This window comes from Bombina bombina, chromosome 10, assembly GCF_027579735.1.
Source record: "Bombina bombina isolate aBomBom1 chromosome 10, aBomBom1.pri, whole genome shotgun sequence".
NCBI lineage: Eukaryota > Metazoa > Chordata > Amphibia > Anura > Bombinatoridae > Bombina > Bombina bombina.
This window is the reverse complement of record NC_069508.1, coordinates 165707476-165725933: the sequence shown is the minus strand read 5'-3', so window position 1 is coordinate 165725933 and position 18458 is coordinate 165707476. Positions and strand designations below refer to the sequence as shown.

The 18458-nt window shown below is 39.5% G+C and overlaps 1 protein-coding gene across 1 annotated transcript in view; it reads right to left on the bottom strand.

Moving 5' to 3' along the window:
- The window catches only part of FAF1 (Fas associated factor 1), a 700642-nt gene that overhangs the window by 492835 nt on the left and 189349 nt on the right, over positions 1–18458 (bottom strand). The window contains exon 7 of the mRNA XM_053693495.1: positions 8405–8510. Within this exon, the coding sequence (XP_053549470.1) occupies positions 8405–8510 (106 nt within the window). The remainder of the gene's footprint in view (positions 1–8404; positions 8511–18458) is intronic.

The following is an 18458-nucleotide window of genomic DNA, read 5'->3' as shown; positions in this document are numbered from 1 at the left end:
TTAGTTGCCTGTAGATAAAATTTCAGGGCACGGACTACATCTAGATTGTGTAGCAGACGTTCCTTTTTCGAAGAAGGATTAGGACACAAAGATGGAACCACAATCTCTTGATTGATATTCCTGTTAGTGACCACCTTAGGTAGGAACCCAGGTTTAGTACGCAGAACTACCTTGTCTGAATGAAAAATCAGATAAGGAGAATCACAATGTAAGGCAGATAACTCAGAGACTCTTCGAGCCAAGGAAATCGCCATTAAAAACAGAACTTTCCAAGATAACAACTTGATATCAATGGAATGAAGGGGTTCAAACGGAACCCCCTGTAAAACATTAAGAACTAAGTTCAAACTCCATGGTGGAGCAACAGTTTTAAACACAGGCTTGATCCTAGCTAAAGCCTGACAAAAAGCTTGAACGTCCGGAACTTCTGACAGACGTTTGTGTAAAAGAATGGACAGAGCTGAAATCTGTCCCTTTAAGGAACTAGCGGATAAACCCTTTTCTAAACCTTCTTGTAGAAAAGACAATATCCTCGGAATCCTAACCTTACTCCATGAGTAACTCTTGGATTCGCACCAATATAAGTATTTGCGCCATATCTTATGGTAAATCTTTCTGGTAACAGGCTTAGTAGCCTGTATTAAGGTATCAATAACTGACTCAGAAAAACCACGTTTTGATAAAATCAAGCGTTCAATTTCCAAGCAGTCAGCTTCAGAGAAATTAGATTTTGATGTTTGAAGGGACCCTGGATCAGAAGGTCCTGTTTCAGAGGTAGCGACCAAGGTGGACAGGATGACATGTCCACTAGATCTGCATACCAAGTCCTGCGTGGCCATGCAGGCGCTATTAGAATCACTGATGCTCTCTCCTGTTTGATTCTGGCAATCAATCGAGGAAGCATCGGGAAGGGTGGAAACACATAAGCCATCCCGAAGGTCCAAGGTGCTGTCAAAGCATCTATCAGAACCGCTCCCGGATCCCTGGATCTGGACCCGTAACGAGGAAGCTTGGCGTTCTGTCGAGACGCCATGAGATCGATCTCTGGTTTGCCCCAACGTCGAAGTATTTGGGCAAAGACCTCCGGATGAAGTTCCCACTCCCCCGGATGAAAAGTCTGACGACTTAAGAAATCCGCCTCCCAGTTCTCCACTCCCGGGATGTGGATTGCTGACAGATGGCAAGAGTGAGACTCTGCCCAGCGAATTATCTTTGATACTTCCATCATTGCTAGGGAGCTTCTTGTCCCTCCCTGATGGTTGATGTAAGCTACAGTCGTGATGTTGTCCGACTGAAACCTGATGAACCCCCGAGTTGTTAACTGGGGCCAAGCCAGAAGGGCATTGAGAACTGCTCTCAATTCCAGAATGTTTATTGGTAGGAGACTCTCCTCCTGATTCCATTGTCCCTGAGCCTTCAGAGAATTCCAGACAGCGCCCCAACCTAGTAGGCTGGCGTCTGTTGTTACAATTGTCCAGTCCGGCCTGCTGAATGGCATCCCCCTGGACAGATGTGGCCGAGAAAGCCACCATAGAAGAGAATTTCTGGTCTCTTGATCCAGATTCAGAGTAGGGGACAAGTCTGAGTAATCCCCATTCCACTGACTTAGCATGCACAATTGCAGCGGTCTGAGATGTAGGCGTGCAAAGGGTACTATGTCCATTGCTGCTACCATTAAGCCGATCACCTCCATGCATTGAGCTACTGACGGGTGTTGAATGGAATGAAGGACACGGCATGCATTTTGAAGCTTTGTTAACCTGTCTTCTGTCAGGTAAATCTTCATTTCTACAGAATCTATAAGAGTCCCCAAGAAGGGAACTCTTGTGAGTGGAAAGAGAGAACTCTTCTTTTCGTTCACCTTCCATCCATGCGACCTTAGAAATGCCAGTACTAACTCTGTATGAGACTTGGTAGTTTGAAAGCTTGAAGCTTGTATCAGAATGTCGTCTAGGTACGGAGCTACCGCAATTCCTCGCGGTCTTAGTACCGCCAGAAGAGCACCCAGAACCTTTGTGAAGATTCTCGGAGCCGTAGCCAATCCGAATGGAAGAGCTACAAACTGGTAATGCCTGTCTAGAAAGGCAAACCTTAGATACCGGTAAAGATCTTTGTGAATCGGTATGTGAAGGTAAGCATCCTTTAAATCCACTGTGGTCATGTACTGACCCTTTTGGATCATGGGTAAAATTGTCCGAATAGTTTCCATTTTGAACGATGGAACTCTTAGGAATTTGTTTAGGATCTTTAAATCCAAGATTGGCCTGAAAGTTCCCTCTTTTTTGGGAACCACAAACAGATTTGAGTAAAACCCTTGTCCTTGTTCCGACCGCGGAACCGGATGGATCACTCCCATTAATAAAAGATCTTGTACGCAGCGTAGAAACGCCTCTTTCTTTATTTGGTTTGTTGACAACCTTGACAGATGAAATCTCCCTCTTGGGGGAGAGAATTTGAAGTCTAGAAGGTATCCCTGAGATATGATCTCTAACGCCCAGGGATCCTGGACATCTCTTGCCCAAGCCTGGGCGAAGAGAGAAAGTCTGCCCCCCACTAGATCCGTTCCCGGATCGGGGGCCCTCGATTCATGCTGTCTTAGGGGCAGCAGCAGGTTTCCTGGCCTGCTTGCCCTTGTTCCAGGACTGGTTAGGTCTCCAGCCTTGTCTGTAGCGAGCAACAGCTCCTTCCTGTTTTGGTGCAGAGGAAGTTGATGCTGCTCCTGCTTTGAAATTACGAAAGGAACGAAAATTAGACTGTCTAGCCTTAGGTTTGGCTCTGTCTTGAGGCAGGGCATGGCCTTTACCTCCTGTAATGTCAGCGATAATTTCTTTCAACCCGGGCCCGAATAAGGTCTGCCCTTTGAAAGGTATATTAAGCAATTTAGATTTAGAAGTAACGTCAGCTGACCAGGATTTTAGCCACAGTGCTCTGCGTGCCTGAATGGCGAATCCGGAATTCTTAGCCGTTAGTTTAGTTAAATGTACTACGGCATCTGAAATAAATGAGTTAGCTAACTTAAGGGCTTTAAGCTTGTGTGTAATCTCATCTAATGGAGCTGATTCAAGTGTCTCTTCCAGAGACTCAAACCAAAATGCTGCTGCAGCCGTGACAGGCGCAATGCATGCAAGAGGTTGCAATATAAAACCTTGTTGAACAAACATTTTCTTAAGGTAACCCTCTAACTTTTTATCCATTGGATCTGAAAAGGCACAGCTATCCTCCACCGGGATAGTGGTACGCTTAGCTAAAGTAGAAACTGCTCCCTCCACCTTAGGGACCGTTTGCCATAAGTCCCGTGTGGTGGCGTCTATTGGAAACATCTTTCTAAATATCGGAGGGGGTGAGAACGGCACACCGGGTCTATCCCACTCCTTAGTAACAATTTCAGTAAGTCTCTTAGGTATAGGAAAAACGTCAGTACTCGCCGGTACCGCAAAATATTTATCCAACCTACACATTTTCTCTGGTATTGCAACTGTGTTACAATCATTCAGAGCCGCTAACACCTCCCCTAGTAATACACGGAGGTTTTCCAGCTTAAATTTAAAATTTGAAATATCTGAATCCAGTTTGTTTGGATCAGAACCGTCACCCGCAGAATGAAGCTCTCCGTCCTCATGTTCTGCAAATTGTGACGCAGTGTCTGACATGGCCCTAATATTATCAGCGCACTCTGTTCTCACCCCAGAGTGATCACGCTTACCTCTTAGTTCTGGTAATTTAGCCAAAACTTCAGTCATAACAGTAGCCATATCCTGTAATGTGATTTGTAATGGCCGCCCAGATGTACTCTGCGCTACAATATCACGCACCTCCCGAGCGGGAGATGCAGGTACTGACACGTGAGGCGAGTTAGTCGGCATAACTCTCCCCTCGTTGTTTGGTGAAATATGTTCAATTTGTACAGATTGACTTTTATTTAAAGTAGCATCAATACAGTTAGTACATAAATTTCTATTGGGCTCCACTTTGGCTTAGCACATATAGCACAGATATCTTCCTCTGAATCAGACATGTTTAACACACTAGCAAATAAACTAGCAACTTGGAAATACTTTTCAAGTAATTTACTATAATATGAAAACGTACTGTGCCTATAAGAAGCACAGAAAAAGTTATGACAGTTGAAAATTAATAAACTGAAAAGTTATAGCATCAAATCTTTGTAAAAAACACAATTTTAGCAAAGGATTGCTCCCATTAGCAAAGGATAACTAACCCTGATAGCTAACAGTGAGAGAGATCAGTAAACTGTCATAAATTAAATAAAACGACTGCCAAGTGGAAAAAAATAGTGCCCAAAACATTTTTTCACCCAGTACCTCAGAAAATTAAACGATTTTACATGCCAGCAAAAAACGTTTAACATTAATAAATTGAGTGTTATTAAAAAGCCTGTTGCTAGTCCCTGCAAATTAGGCTAAAGTTTTATGCATACAGTATAATTCCAGTGAAGTGCCATTCCCCAGAATACTGAAGTGTAAAATATACATACATGACAGCCTGATACCAGTTGCTGCTACTGCATTTAAGGCTGAGTTTACATTATATCGGTATGGCAGAATTTTCTCATCAATTCCATTGTCAGAAAATAATAAGCTGCTACATACCTCTTTGCAGATTAATCTGCCCGCTGTCCCCTGATCTGAAGTTTACCTCTCCTCAGATGGCCGAGAAACAGCAATATGATCTTAACTACTCCGGCTAAAATCATAGAAAAACTCAGGTAGATTCTTCTTCAAATTCTACCAGAGAAGGAATAACACACTCCGGTGCTATTATAAAATAACAAACTTTTGATTGAAGGTATGAAACTAAGTATAATCACCACAGTCCTCTCACACATCCTATCTATTCGTTGGGTGCAAGAGAATGACTGGTAATGGCAGTTAGGGGAGGAGCTATATAGCAGCTCTGCTGGGTGAATCCTCTTGCACTTCCTGTTGGGGAGGAGTTAATATCCCATAAGTAATGGATGATCCGTGGACTGGATACACTTAACAAGAGAAAAGTGCAATTTCTTCACCTCAAGCAGAGCTTCTAATGCCAATTATCACAAGAACTCACAAAGGGTTGGCACGCCGCAGGAAAAAGTCACATTTTATACTCTGCTAGGTATTACAAGTAATACTATTCAATCCCAATAAATTATAAGCATTTCCAAATAAAAACAGGGGAACCTACATCTGTGTAGCACATACCCAGCGGTCAGCAGTAGGTAGGTTACATAGAAATAAGAAGCAAATTGCAGCAAGTGTTTCACGTTACACCAATGGCCTCAGTGCAATAAAGCCTGCCTGCTTCTGCAATTTTACACATCTACAGTAATAATAGAGCTGAAAAGAGAAAGAAAGAAAGAAAGAAAGAAAAGTATATTCTAATTATCCAAAGTAAACAGGAACGGGCTGGAGAAAATGCTGCCGCATTCATATTAAAATGGGAAGCGCCACTTGTAATGAATGCGATTCATCCCCAGGCACAATGCAGTCCCACACTAAAGCTAGTCAAACTGTTGCTCTTGCTTACATATTCATACTGCTTTAATAGCGCTCTTAAAAAAACCTCCAATTGGCTTTCTATACAGCGGCACTTCTCACACATAATGCACTTTTTGAAAAAAAATCAACACATGATATGAAAGGCTTTCGGGCCCTTTTTTTCCCTTTCATAGCACTTTTTTTTTATTTCTGTTTGCTGTAATCTGCCTTTACTTTCTCATTGCTACAGAACAAACAAGGGGGGGGAAAGCTTTCAAAAGAGGCTCTGTGTAATAGCTCTACTAGAATTAATTTAGCCGCACCAAATCCATTGAGCACCCAGGCTTTTCTCCTCTCTCTCTCTCTGCGCTCCTCTCAAATCATTGCGAGATGAGTTCAGCCCACTGCCTTTGTAATCCCAGCAAAGCACTTAAAGTGCTCAGTATGTGTTCATCGTGACCATCTGGTCAAAAGCAAAACAAGATGCTGATTCTGCCTTTGAATAGATTGAAGCAAGTGTGAATTAGTCTCTTCAATTAGCACGATTACAACCTGTCAAGTACATATTGTTAAGCGGGATTATTACAGTACCAGTGACCAATGCAATTACTCGCAACCTTTTCCTGTGTGTTTCATTTCTATTAAATGGACACAGATCTTTCCCAGATTAAACAATTTTAGTAACTGTAAAGTGCATCATTATAACTTAACAAAGTTAATCATATCTGTGATTAATACAGCTAATTAATAAATGATATTACTTAGCATATTGCGCACAGCAGGAATCCAGATGCAAATTCAGTTTGAACATTTAGACAAAAGTTCAAAAACACTTTAAATGATAAAATATATACTGAATTAAAAGAAATCCGTTTTCTATATTGCGGTTTTATTTGAGATAATGTTTTTACTGACATTATGAGCGGTAACTGGTTTAACTGTCCATTAATATTGGGCAGACATACAATAAGCAAAAATATAAATCAAAGATACATATAGTAACAACTCAAGTAGTTTACAGATCTAAAGTGATTATTGTTCTGTAAATGGCAATAAACATATTATATTGTTGAGTTAACAAATAATTACAAATAATAATATTTTATAAAACATGTAGTGGGTTAAAAACCGGGGTATCCACACATGCCGACAGTTTCAAAGGGATTATTTCTCATTTAACAAAAAGATAATATGGCACTAACCAAAATAAACTAAATTACATTAGGGCGCTCTGCCCTTAAAAACTACCTTTTACAGGCTGCTATTTAAACTGTATTATGGGAGAAAAAAACTTAAATACAATAAGACTTTCACATTATGAGACCCCCTTAATACCCATTTTGCATCAGTGTATACGTAAAATCATGACTTGCAGTATATTTCCCCTTTCTTACTGCACTACAGAACGTTTGGTCACCGGGTGTGAATTACACACAAAGATCATAAAAAGCTTGAGCGACATGAGAATGGTAAATGGACTTCAGGAATGAATTGGTATAAATGTATGGGAGCACATACCAGAGTACACACGTATGCTTACACATGGAAAACAGTTGTCCTTAGCTTTATATTAGGAACTATAAATATTAAGTACTGAGCAAGCCTAAATGTCAGATTGTATTTCAGATACACACAGGGATACACATCACATCAAACACATATTAAAATACTGTCTGTAATCTACAAATATTTTATTTTCTTTACTCTTTTTTTTTTTACAGATTGTAATCTTAGAAAAGTCACAAATTATTAAAATGTATAATTTAAGTTTGTAATCGGCCAAATATTTTTTCCTTTTTTGAAATGTTAAAGGTTTATAATCTATGTGCAAATAGGTCAAAATAAAAAATGATGACGCAAAGTGCTTATATTTTTCTCAAACGGATTTTATTTTTAGGAGGAAGAGAACGTCTCAGTAACTGGCACAAATAAAAAGAGCAGGTGCCCACATCTTAGCGGCATTAAAATAACAAAGTCTCAGAAATGAAAGGGTTTAAAAAGCTATTTAACACAAGAAAGACTAAACGGGTGGTAATATTTGTTGCCTTGTTATTGCCATGTAGATTTCACTATCCAAATATTATGAGTCAGGAGACAGTAGCACTGAATTAAGTAGAGTGACGAGACATTTATAGAATGATAATTCCAGGTATTAATAATTGATGTAGTCATTTTAAATCTTTCTGCATAGAATATCACATGTACATAGATTGCATTAACACTGCTTAAACATTTCAACTTGTCAGTATGGCCAACTCGATTTCTGAAATATTTGCAGTATTTTCCCTATCGAAACAGTAATAATGGCTAAATAAATATGCGCCTGTATTTTATAATCACTAAACATTAATGAATATTTTATATCTTTTTAAATCTTGGTGTTTAATTTAAAAGGGTGAAATTAAGTCTCCTTCCTGCAATATGCCAATTATCTCCAGATCAAACAATAACTGCCTATTATACTTGGATCTGTTTATATTTCAGAAGCTAATTTGGAAATAGTGAAGATTATTGTAAAAGCAAATTAGATAAAGTCAGCTGAGAGCGCTCTCTTGTGGCAGAAAGCGAGTAAAGCAGCAGCATTGCCAGGTGCGAGGTTCTGAATGGTAAAACGTAACAAATAACAGCAGGGCTTTATCGCTTCTGTCCCACTTTCATCTTTTGGCACCTACTGGGAAATAAGTTGCTCGCAGATGTTTAAGTCAATATGTTTTAGAAAAAATCCTGGCATGAAACTGCCCTGGTCTGCACATGGAACCATTTTTCTAGATATTCAGATTTTATGGACACCTACTGTTTAAATCACTTTGGAGATTCTGTTGCAAACATAAAAAGATGTAATCATTTTTTCAAAGAGATTTCTCTGATTGGTACGTTTAATGAAAAGCACGGCATTTAATGTGTTAAAAGCAGCCTCACTCACTCACCTCCTGTATAGTGCAGCTCCCAGAGAAGCGCAGGTTGTAGTCCCTCTGGAGTTCGCGGTGTGTGATGCTCAGCATGAAGTTCTGATTTAATGACTCCTGCAGGGCACTGGGGGGCAGAAAATGGAGACAAAGTCAGGGAGGACGAGTACCAGCATGTCTTCCCTCTGGGGGGGTCCTGGTTTTCATACAGACAAGTCCAGACACACACAACTTATTAACAGAGCCGCTACATACTGACCAAGATAAACAGAGTGTCATTTAGGTCTACAACCCAGATACATGGAGAATACTCATAAAATAATTACCAGGACTAATCTGTCAGACAGGTATGAAGCAGCTGTACAAAAAGAAAGGAGTGAAAATACCAGTAACTTCTCAGCCCTGCAGGTCTACTGGTCCCCAAGGGTGCGGATGAAGAGCCACACAAGTCCCTACCATGAACTGACAAAGGGACCAACTTGCACACACAGAAGAGACCTCTGGCACCTGGTAATTAAATGGAATGAATACATTCTGTTTTCACCTGTGATTATCGTGCACATGGCAGCCTGTGTGGGTATTACAGCACCATGATGTCATATGATCTCTGACCTGCATTAGGGACAATCTCAAATACATTTTATATGTAACATAAAGGGACAGTATACATATACACTACTATAAAGAAGAATATGCACAGATACTGGTCTAAAAATCTAGTATAAAACCTTTTAAAAAATTACTTAGAAGCTCCGACTTTAGCACGGTTAATAAGGTGAGGTTGGGACACCCAGTGAAAGGGGCTGGAAAAACAAAAAGAGCAGACACTCCGCCCCCCATCCCTGCATATGAAAAGACAGATAACCTAAACAGGAGCCTGCAGGAGTCTGTAAACGAACAAATACATCTGACACTGTGGGGCTTGGTTAGGAGTCTGAAAAGCATAATTTATGTAAGAACTTACCTGATAAATTCATTTCTTTAGTGACGTATGGGATGTACAATCCTACCAGGAGGGTCAAAGTTTCCCAAACCTCAAAATGCCTATAAATACACCCCTCACCACACCCACAATTCAGTTTAACGAATAGCCAAGTAGTGGAGTGATAAAATAAGGAGTAAAAAAGCATCAACAAAGGAATTTGGAAATAATTGTGCTTTATACAAAAAATCATAACCACCACAAAAAGGGTGGGCCTCATGGACTCTTGCCAATATGAAAGAAATTAATTTATCAGGTAAGTTCTTACATAAATTATGTTTTCTTTCATGTAATTGGCAAGAGTCCATGAGCTAGTGACGTATGGGATAGCAATACCCAAGATGTGGAACTCCACAGAAGAGTCACTAGAGAGGGAGGGATAAAAATAAAAACAGCCATTTTCCGCTGAAAAAATTAAATCCACATCCAAAAAAAAAAAGTTTTTCTCATAATTGAAAAGAAAAAACTTAGAAAAAAAGCAGAGGAATCAAACTGAAACAGCTGCCTGAAGAACTTTTCTACCAAAAACTGCTTCCGAAGAGGCAAATACATAAAAACGGTAGAATTTAGTAAATGTATGCAAAGAAGACTAAGTTGCTGCTTTGCAAATCCGATCAACTGAAGCTTCATTCTTAAAAGCCCACAAAGTGGAGACTGATCTAGTAGAATGAGCTGTGATTCTCTGAGGCGGGGCCTGACCCGACTCCAAATAAGCCTGATGAATCAAAAGCTTTAACCAGGATGCCAAGGAAATGGCAGAAGCTTTCTGACCTTTCCTAGAACCAGAAAAGACAACAAATAGACTAGAAGTCTTCCTGAACTCTTTAGTAGCTTCAACATAATATTTCAAAGCTCTTACAACATCCAGAGAATGTAAGGATCTCTCCAAAGAATTCTTAGGATTAGGACACAAAGAGGGAACAACAATTTCCCTATTAATGTTGCTAGAATTCACAACTTTAGGTAAACATTTAAATTAGGGTTGCACCGATACCAAGTATTTGCATGAGTACTTGTACTCGTGCAAATGCACCGATGCTTAAACCGATACCTCCACTTACTACCCATATGCTATCTTGTGGCATATTTTCAAACTGCATGTTCCCATTTCATTTTAAGCTGAAGTGGAGACTAAACTAAAAATTGTTTACTACTGTTCTGCCAATACAAATTGCGGTTATTTGTATTATTGTAGGAGAGATCACTGTACCTCGTTCAGACAAACCCCTGAAGTACTGGTCAGTTAATAAACTGAGATTTCCAGCTCTGGCTAAAAAGGTCCAAAAATATCTTTCTGCCCCATGCAGTAGTGTGGAAAGTGAAAGACTGTTCAACTTAGAGTCAAACCTCCTTACTGATAGCAAAAACAGACTTCTAGCTGAAAATGCAGAGAGGCTTCTGTTCTGTTCCTTAAAAAGAACTTGCCACTAACTTTTGAAAAATTATTCTAATTGCTAAATTGCCTTTTTACTGCTAGTTCTAATCTTGCACAATGATGTTCAAAGCATACTGTACTCCGAGGAACATCCATAGGTTAGGTTAGGTTAGGTTAAGATTGCATTTGATTGGTAAGCTTTATCAATGCTTTGTTCACATTTCCAACTCCATAGACTTTAATGGAGTAGGACATGTAATGAGAGCATTGGTAAAGCTTACAAGTCAAATGTAATTTAGCCCATAGTGTTGTTCCCCATGATTAAACAGTGCACTGTTCTATTTTTTACTGTATTGCACTTTTGGTTGGTTGTGATTTTATATTTGTTATTTGTTGTTATTATTAATATATTTTATTGCAATATTTTTATCTATAAACATGTTCTGTGAACTTTATGACAAATAAAACTGTTTTATTATTTCATAATGTCTTTTAAGTTACAGTCCTTCATAATTATAAAGAAGGAATCTTAAATAATTAGTCTGTATTGTGCTTGGTTGACTGTCACATGACAGTAAAAAAAAAAAAGTATCGGTAATTGGTATCGGTGAGTATTTGAAAACAAGTATCAGTACTTGTACTCGGTCTTAAAAAAATGGTATTGGTGCAACCCTAATTTAAATGAAGTCCGCAAAACTGCCTTATCCTGATGGAAAATCAGAAAAGGAGACTCACAAGAAAGAGCAGATAATTTGGAAACTCTTCTAGCAGAAGAGATAGCCAAAAGGAACAATACTTTACAAGAAAGTAGTTTAATATCCAAAGAATGCATAGGCTCAAAAGGAGGAGCATGTAAAGCCTTCAAAACCAAATTAAGACTACAAGGAGGAGAGATTGATTTAATGACAGGCTTTATACGGACCAAAGCCTGCACAAAACAGTAAATATCAGGAAGCTTAGCAATCTTTCTGTGAAATAAGACAGAAAGAGCAGAGATGTGTCCCTTGAAGGTACTTGCAGACAAACCTTTATCCAAACCATCCTGAAGAAACTGTAAAAGTCTAGGAATTCTAAAAGAATGCCAGGAGAGAATTTATGAGAAAAACACCATGAAATATAAGTCTTCCAAATTTGATAATAAATCTTTCTAGAAACAGATTTACAAGCCTGTAACATAGTATCAATCACTGAGTTAGAGAAACCTATATGACTAAGCTCTAAGCTTTCAATTTCCATACCTTCAAATTTAACGATTCGAGATCCTGATGGAAAAATGGTCCTTGAGACAGAAGGTCTGGTCTTAAAGGAAGTGGCGAAGGTTGGCAACTAGACATCCGGACAAGATCCGCATACCAGAACCTGTGAGGCCATGTTGGTGCTACCAGAAACACAAACGATTGTTCCAAGATGATCTTGGAGATCACTCTTGGAAGAAGAACTAGAGGCGGGAAGATATAAGCAGGTTGGTAAAACCAAGAAACTGCTAACAAATCCACTGACTGCACCTGAGGATCCCTGGACCTGGACAAGTACCTGGGAAGTTTCTTATTTAGATGGGAAGCCATCAGATCTATTTCTGGAAGAACGCATCAGAACAATCTGAAAAAACACATCTGGATGGAGAGACCACTCCCCCGGATGTAAAGTCTGATGGCCGCTTCCCAATTGTTTACACCTGGGATATGTACCGCAGAAATTAGACAAGAACTGGATTCCGCCCAAGAAAGTGTCTGAGATACTTCTTTCATAGCTAGGGGACTGTGAGTCCCACCCTGATGATTGACATATGCCACAGTTGTGATATTGTCTGTCTGAAAACAAATGAGCGGTTCTCTCTTCAACAGAGGCCAAACCTGAAGAGCCCTGAAAATAGCACAGAGTTCTAAAATATTGATTGGTAACCTCGCCTCTTGAGATTTCCAAACCCCTTGTGCTGTCAGAGATCCCCAGATAGCTCCCTAACCTGAAAGACTTGCATCTGTTGTGATTACAGTCCAGGTTGGACGAAAAAAAGAGGCCCCTTGAACTATACGATGGTGATCTAACCACCAAGTCAGAAAGAGTCAAACATTGAGATTTAAGGATATTAATTGTGATATCCTTGTATAATCCCTGCACCATTGATTCAGCATACAAAGCTGAAGAGGTCTCATATGAAAACGAGCAAAGGGTATCGCGTTCGATGCTGCAGTCATGAGACCTAAAACTTCCATGCACATAGTCACTGAAGGGAATGACTGAGACTGAAGGTTTCGACAAGCTGAAACCAATTTTGTCTCTTATCTAATAGAGACAGAGTCATGGACACTGAATCTATTTAGAAACCTAAAAAGATGACACTTGTCTGAGGAATCAAGGAACTTATTGGTAAATTGATCCTCCAACCATGTTTTTGAAGAAACAACACTAGTTGATTCGTGTGAGATTCAGCAGAATGTAAAGACTGAGCTATTAACAAGATATTGTCCAAATAAGGAAACACCGCAATACCCTGTTCTCTGATTACAGAGAGTAGGGCACCGAGAACCTTTGAAAAAATTATTGGAGCTGTCACTAGGCCAAATGGAAGAGCGACAAATTGGTATTGCTTGTCTAGAAAAGAGAATCTCAGAAAACGATAGTGGTCTGGATGAATCGGAATATGAAGATATGAATCCTGTAAGTCTATAGTGGACATATAATGACCTTGCTGAACAAAAAGCAGAATAGTCATTATAGTCACCATTTTGAAAGTTGGCACTCTTACAAAATGATTTAAAATTTTCAGATCCAGAACTGGCCTGAATGAATTTTCTTTCTTTGGGACAATGAATAGATTTGAATAAAACCCCAGACCCTGTTACTGAAACGGAACTGGTATGATTACCCCTGAAAGCTCTAGATCTGAAACACACTTCAGAAAAGCCTGAGCCTTCACTGGATTTGTTGGAACGTGAGAGAAAAAATCTTGTCACAGGAGGTCTTACTCTGAAACCTATTTGATACCCTTGAGAGACAATACTCTGAATCCATTGATTTTGGACAGAATCTGCCCAAATGTTTTGGAAAAATCCTAATCTGACCCCCACCAGCTGAGCTGGAATGAGGGGGTTGGCTTTGGTTTCTTAAAAGGCTTGGATTTATTCCAACTTGAAGGTTTCCAATTGGAACCAGATTCTTTGGAGGAAGGATTGGCTTTCTGTTCCTTATTCTGTTGAAAAGAACGAAAACGATTAGAAGCTTTAGATTTGCCCTTAGATCTTTTATCCTGAGGTAAAAAAACTCCCTTCCCCCCAGTGACAGTTGAAATAATTGAATCCAAATGAGAACCAAATAAATTGTTACCTTGGAAAGAAAGAGATAGTAATCTAGACTTAAATACCATGTCAGCATTCCAATATTTGAGCCACAAAGCTCTTCTAGCTAAAAACAGAATTTATGTTTACCTGATAAATTACTTTCTCCAACGGTGTGTCCGGTCCACGGCGTCATCCTTACTTGTGGGATATTCTCTTCCCCAACAGGAAATGGCAAAGAGCCCAGCAAAGCTGGTCACATGATCCCTCCTAGGCTCCGCCTACCCCAGTCATTCGACCGACGTTAAGGAGGAATATTTGCATAGGAGAAACCATATGGTACCGTGGTGACTGTAGTTAAAGAAAATAAATTATCAGACCTGATTAAAAAAACCAGGGCGGGCCGTGGACCGGACACACCGTTGGAGAAAGTAATTTATCAGGTAAACATAAATTCTGTTTTCTCCAACATAGGTGTGTCCGGTCCACGGCGTCATCCTTACTTGTGGGAACCAATACCAAAGCTTTAGGACACGGATGAAGGGAGGGAGCAAATCAGGTCACCTAAATGGAAGGCACCACGGCTTGCAAAACCTTTCTCCCAAAAATAGCCTCAGAAGAAGCAAAAGTATCAAACTTGTAAAATTTGGTAAAAGTGTGCAGTGAAGACCAAGTCGCTGCCCTACATATCTGATCAACAGAAGCCTCGTTCTTGAAGGCCCATGTGGAAGCCACAGCCCTAGTGGAATGAGCTGTGATTCTTTCGGGAGGCTGCCGTCCGGCAGTCTCGTAAGCCAATCTGATGATGCTTTTAATCCAAAAAGAGAGAGAGGTAGAAGTTGCTTTTTGACCTCTCCTTTTACCGGAATAAACAACAAACAAGGAAGATGTTTGTCTAAAATCCTTTGTAGCATCTAAATAGAATTTTAGAGCGCGAACAACATCTAAATTGTGCAACAGACGTTCCTTCTTTGAAACTGGTTTCGGACACAGAGAAGGTACGATAATCTCCTGGTTAATGTTTTTGTTAGAAACAACTTTTGGAAGAAAACCAGGTTTAGTACGTAAAACCACCTTATCTGCATGAAACACCAGATAAGGAGGAGAACACTGCAGAGCAGATAATTCTGAAACTCTTCTGGCAGAAGAAATTGCAACTAAAAACAAAACTTTCCAAGATAATAACTTAATATCAACGGAATGCAAGGGTTCAAACGGAACCCCCTGAAGAACTGAAAGAACTAAATTGAGACTCCAAGGAGGAGTCAAAGGTTTGTAAACAGGCTTAATTCTAACCAGAGCCTGAACAAAGGCTTGAACATCTGGCACAGCAGCCAGTTTTTTGTGAAGTAACACCGACAAGGCAGAAATCTGTCCCTTCAGGGAACTTGCAGATAAACCCTTTTCCAATCCTTCTTGAAGGAAGGATAGAATCCTAGGAATCTTAACCTTGTCCCAAGGGAATCCTTTAGATTCACACCAACAGATATATTTTTTCCAAATTTTGTGGTAAATCTTTCTAGTTACAGGCTTTCTGGCCTGAACAAGAGTATCGATAACAGAATCTGAGAACCCTCGCTTCGATAAAATCAAGCGTTCAATCTCCAAGCAGTCAGCTGGAGTGAAACCAGATTCGGATGTTCGAACGGACCCTGAACAAGAAGGTCTCGTCTCAAAGGTAGCTTCCAAGGTGGAGCCGATGACATATTCACCAGATCTGCATACCAAGTCCTGCGTGGCCACGCAGGAGCTATCAAGATCACCGACGCCCTCTCCTGATTGATCCTGGCTACCAGCCTGGGGATGAGAGGAAACGGCTAAGAGAATGACTGGGGTAGGCGGAGCCTAGGAGGGATCATGTGACCAGCTTTGCTGGGCTCTTTGCCATTTCCTGTTGGGGAAGAGAATATCCCACAAGTAAGGATGACGCCGTGGACCGGACACACCTATGTTGGAGAAATAGCTAAAGACATAGATTTAACATCAATATTGATTATATCAAAAATAGCATTACAGATAAAATGATTAGCATGTTGAAGCAAGCAAACAATGCTAGACAAATCAGGATCTGTTTCCTGTTGCGCTAAGCTTTCCAACCAAAAAAATAATGTAGCTGCAACATCAGCCATGGATATAGCAGGCCTAAGAATGTAGCCAGAAAATAAATAAGCTTTCCTTAGATAAGATTCAAGTTTCCTATCTAAAGGGTCCTTAAAAGAAGTACTATCTTCCATAGGAATAGTAGTATGTTTGGCAAGAGTAGAAATAGCCCCATCAATTTTGGGGATTTTTTCCCAAAACTTCAATCTAACTGCTGGCAGAGGATACAACTTTTTAAACCTAGAAGAAGGAATAAAATAAGTACCAGGCCTATTCCATTCCTTTGAAATCATATCTGAAATAGCATTAGGAACTGGAAAAACCCCTGGAGTAACCACAGGAGGTTTATAAACAGAATTTAAATGTTTACTAGTTTTAGTATCAAGAGGACTAGTTTCCTCAATATCCAAAGTAATCAACACCTCTTTTAAAAAGGAACGAATAAACTCCATCTTAAAGAAATAAGTAGAGGTAGGATCTTCTAACCCAGATAGATCCTCATCAGAGGAGGATAATTCAGTATGTTGTCGGTCATTTGAAATTTCATCTACTTTATGAGAAGTTTTAAAAGACCTTTTACATTTATTAGAAGGCAGAATAGCAGACAAAGCCTTCTGAATCACATCAGCAATAAAATATTTTATATTCACAGGGATATCATGTACATTAGATGTTGAAGGAACAACAGGCATTGTACTAGTACTGATGGATACATTCTCTGCATGTAAAAGCTTATCATGATAACTGTTACATATTACAGCGGGAGTTAAAATCTCCACTAACTTACAACAGATACACTTAGCTTTGGTAGAACTGTTATCAGGCATCAGGGTTCCAACAGTGGTTTCTGAGACAGGATCAGATTGAGACATCTTGCAAATGTAAGAGAAAAAAAAACAACATATAAAGCAAAATTATCAATTTCCTTATATGACAGTTTCAGGAATGGGAAAAAAATGCAAACAGCATAGCCCTCTGAGCATAAAAAAGGCAAGAGGCATATAGGAAGTGGGGTTTAAATAATTAAATTATTTGGCGCCAAGTATGATGCGCAACGCAAAATTAATTTTTTTGGCGCTAACAATATCCGGAAATGACGCAACTCGAGTCATGGCAGACGCAACCTTGTGCAAGGAAACCTGGCGTCGGAAATGATGAATTTGCATCACCGAACGTACCTTTGCGGCAAAAAAAAATTCTCGCGCCAAGAATGACGCAATAAATATCAGCATTTTGGGACCTCGCAAGCCTAATTTTACCCGAGAAAATTAATGAAAAAAGCAGTCAATTTAAAGAAAAGACTATACCTCAGGTATGAAAAAATAACTTCCTAAATATGTTTCCCAATTTTGAAACTGATAGTTTGCAAAAAGAAATATACATAAACCTGACTCATGGCACATATAAGTACAATACATATATTTAAAACTTTATATTAATACATAAAGTGCCAAACCATAGCTGAGAGTGTCTTAAGTAATGAAAACATACTTACCGAAAGACACCCATCCACATATAGCAGATAGCCAAACCAGTACTGAAAAAGTATCAGTAGAGGTAATGGAATATGAGAGTATATCGTTGATCTGAAAAGGGAGGTAGGAGATGAATCTCTACGACCGATAACAGAGAACCTTTGAAAAGATTTCCCATGAGGAAAACCATAGAATCAATAGGTGATACTCTCTTCACATTCCTCTGTGACAAACACTGTACTCTGAGAGGAATCGGGCTTCAAGTGCATATCACAGAAGAAAATCAAGCACAAACTTACTTCACCACCTCCATAGGAGGCAAAGTTTGTAAAACTGAATTGTGGGTGTGGTGAGGGGTGTATTTATAGGCATTTTGAGGTTTGGGAAACTTTGTCCCTCCTGGTAGGATTATATATCCCATACGTCACTAGCTCATGGACTCTTGCCATGACATGAAGGAAATCAGCACAATGTTATTAAAGGGACAGTCAAGTAAAAAAAAACGTTCATGTTTCAAATAGGGCATGCAATTTTAAACAACTTTCCAATTTACTTTTATCACCAATTTTGCTTTGTTCTCTTGGTATTCTTACTTGAAAGTTAAACCTAGGAGGTTCATATGCTAATTTCTTAGACGTTGAAGGCCTCTTGATTTTTGACTAGAGGGCATTAGTTCACGTGTTTCATATAGATAACATTGAGCTCATGCACGTGAATTTACCATGGAGACAGCTCTGATTGGCTAAACTGCAAGTCTGTCAAAAGAACTGAAATAAGGGGGCAGTCTGCTGAGGCTTAGATACAAGGTAATTAAAGAGGTAAAACGTTTATAATTATAACTGTGTTGGTTATGCAAAACTGGTGAATT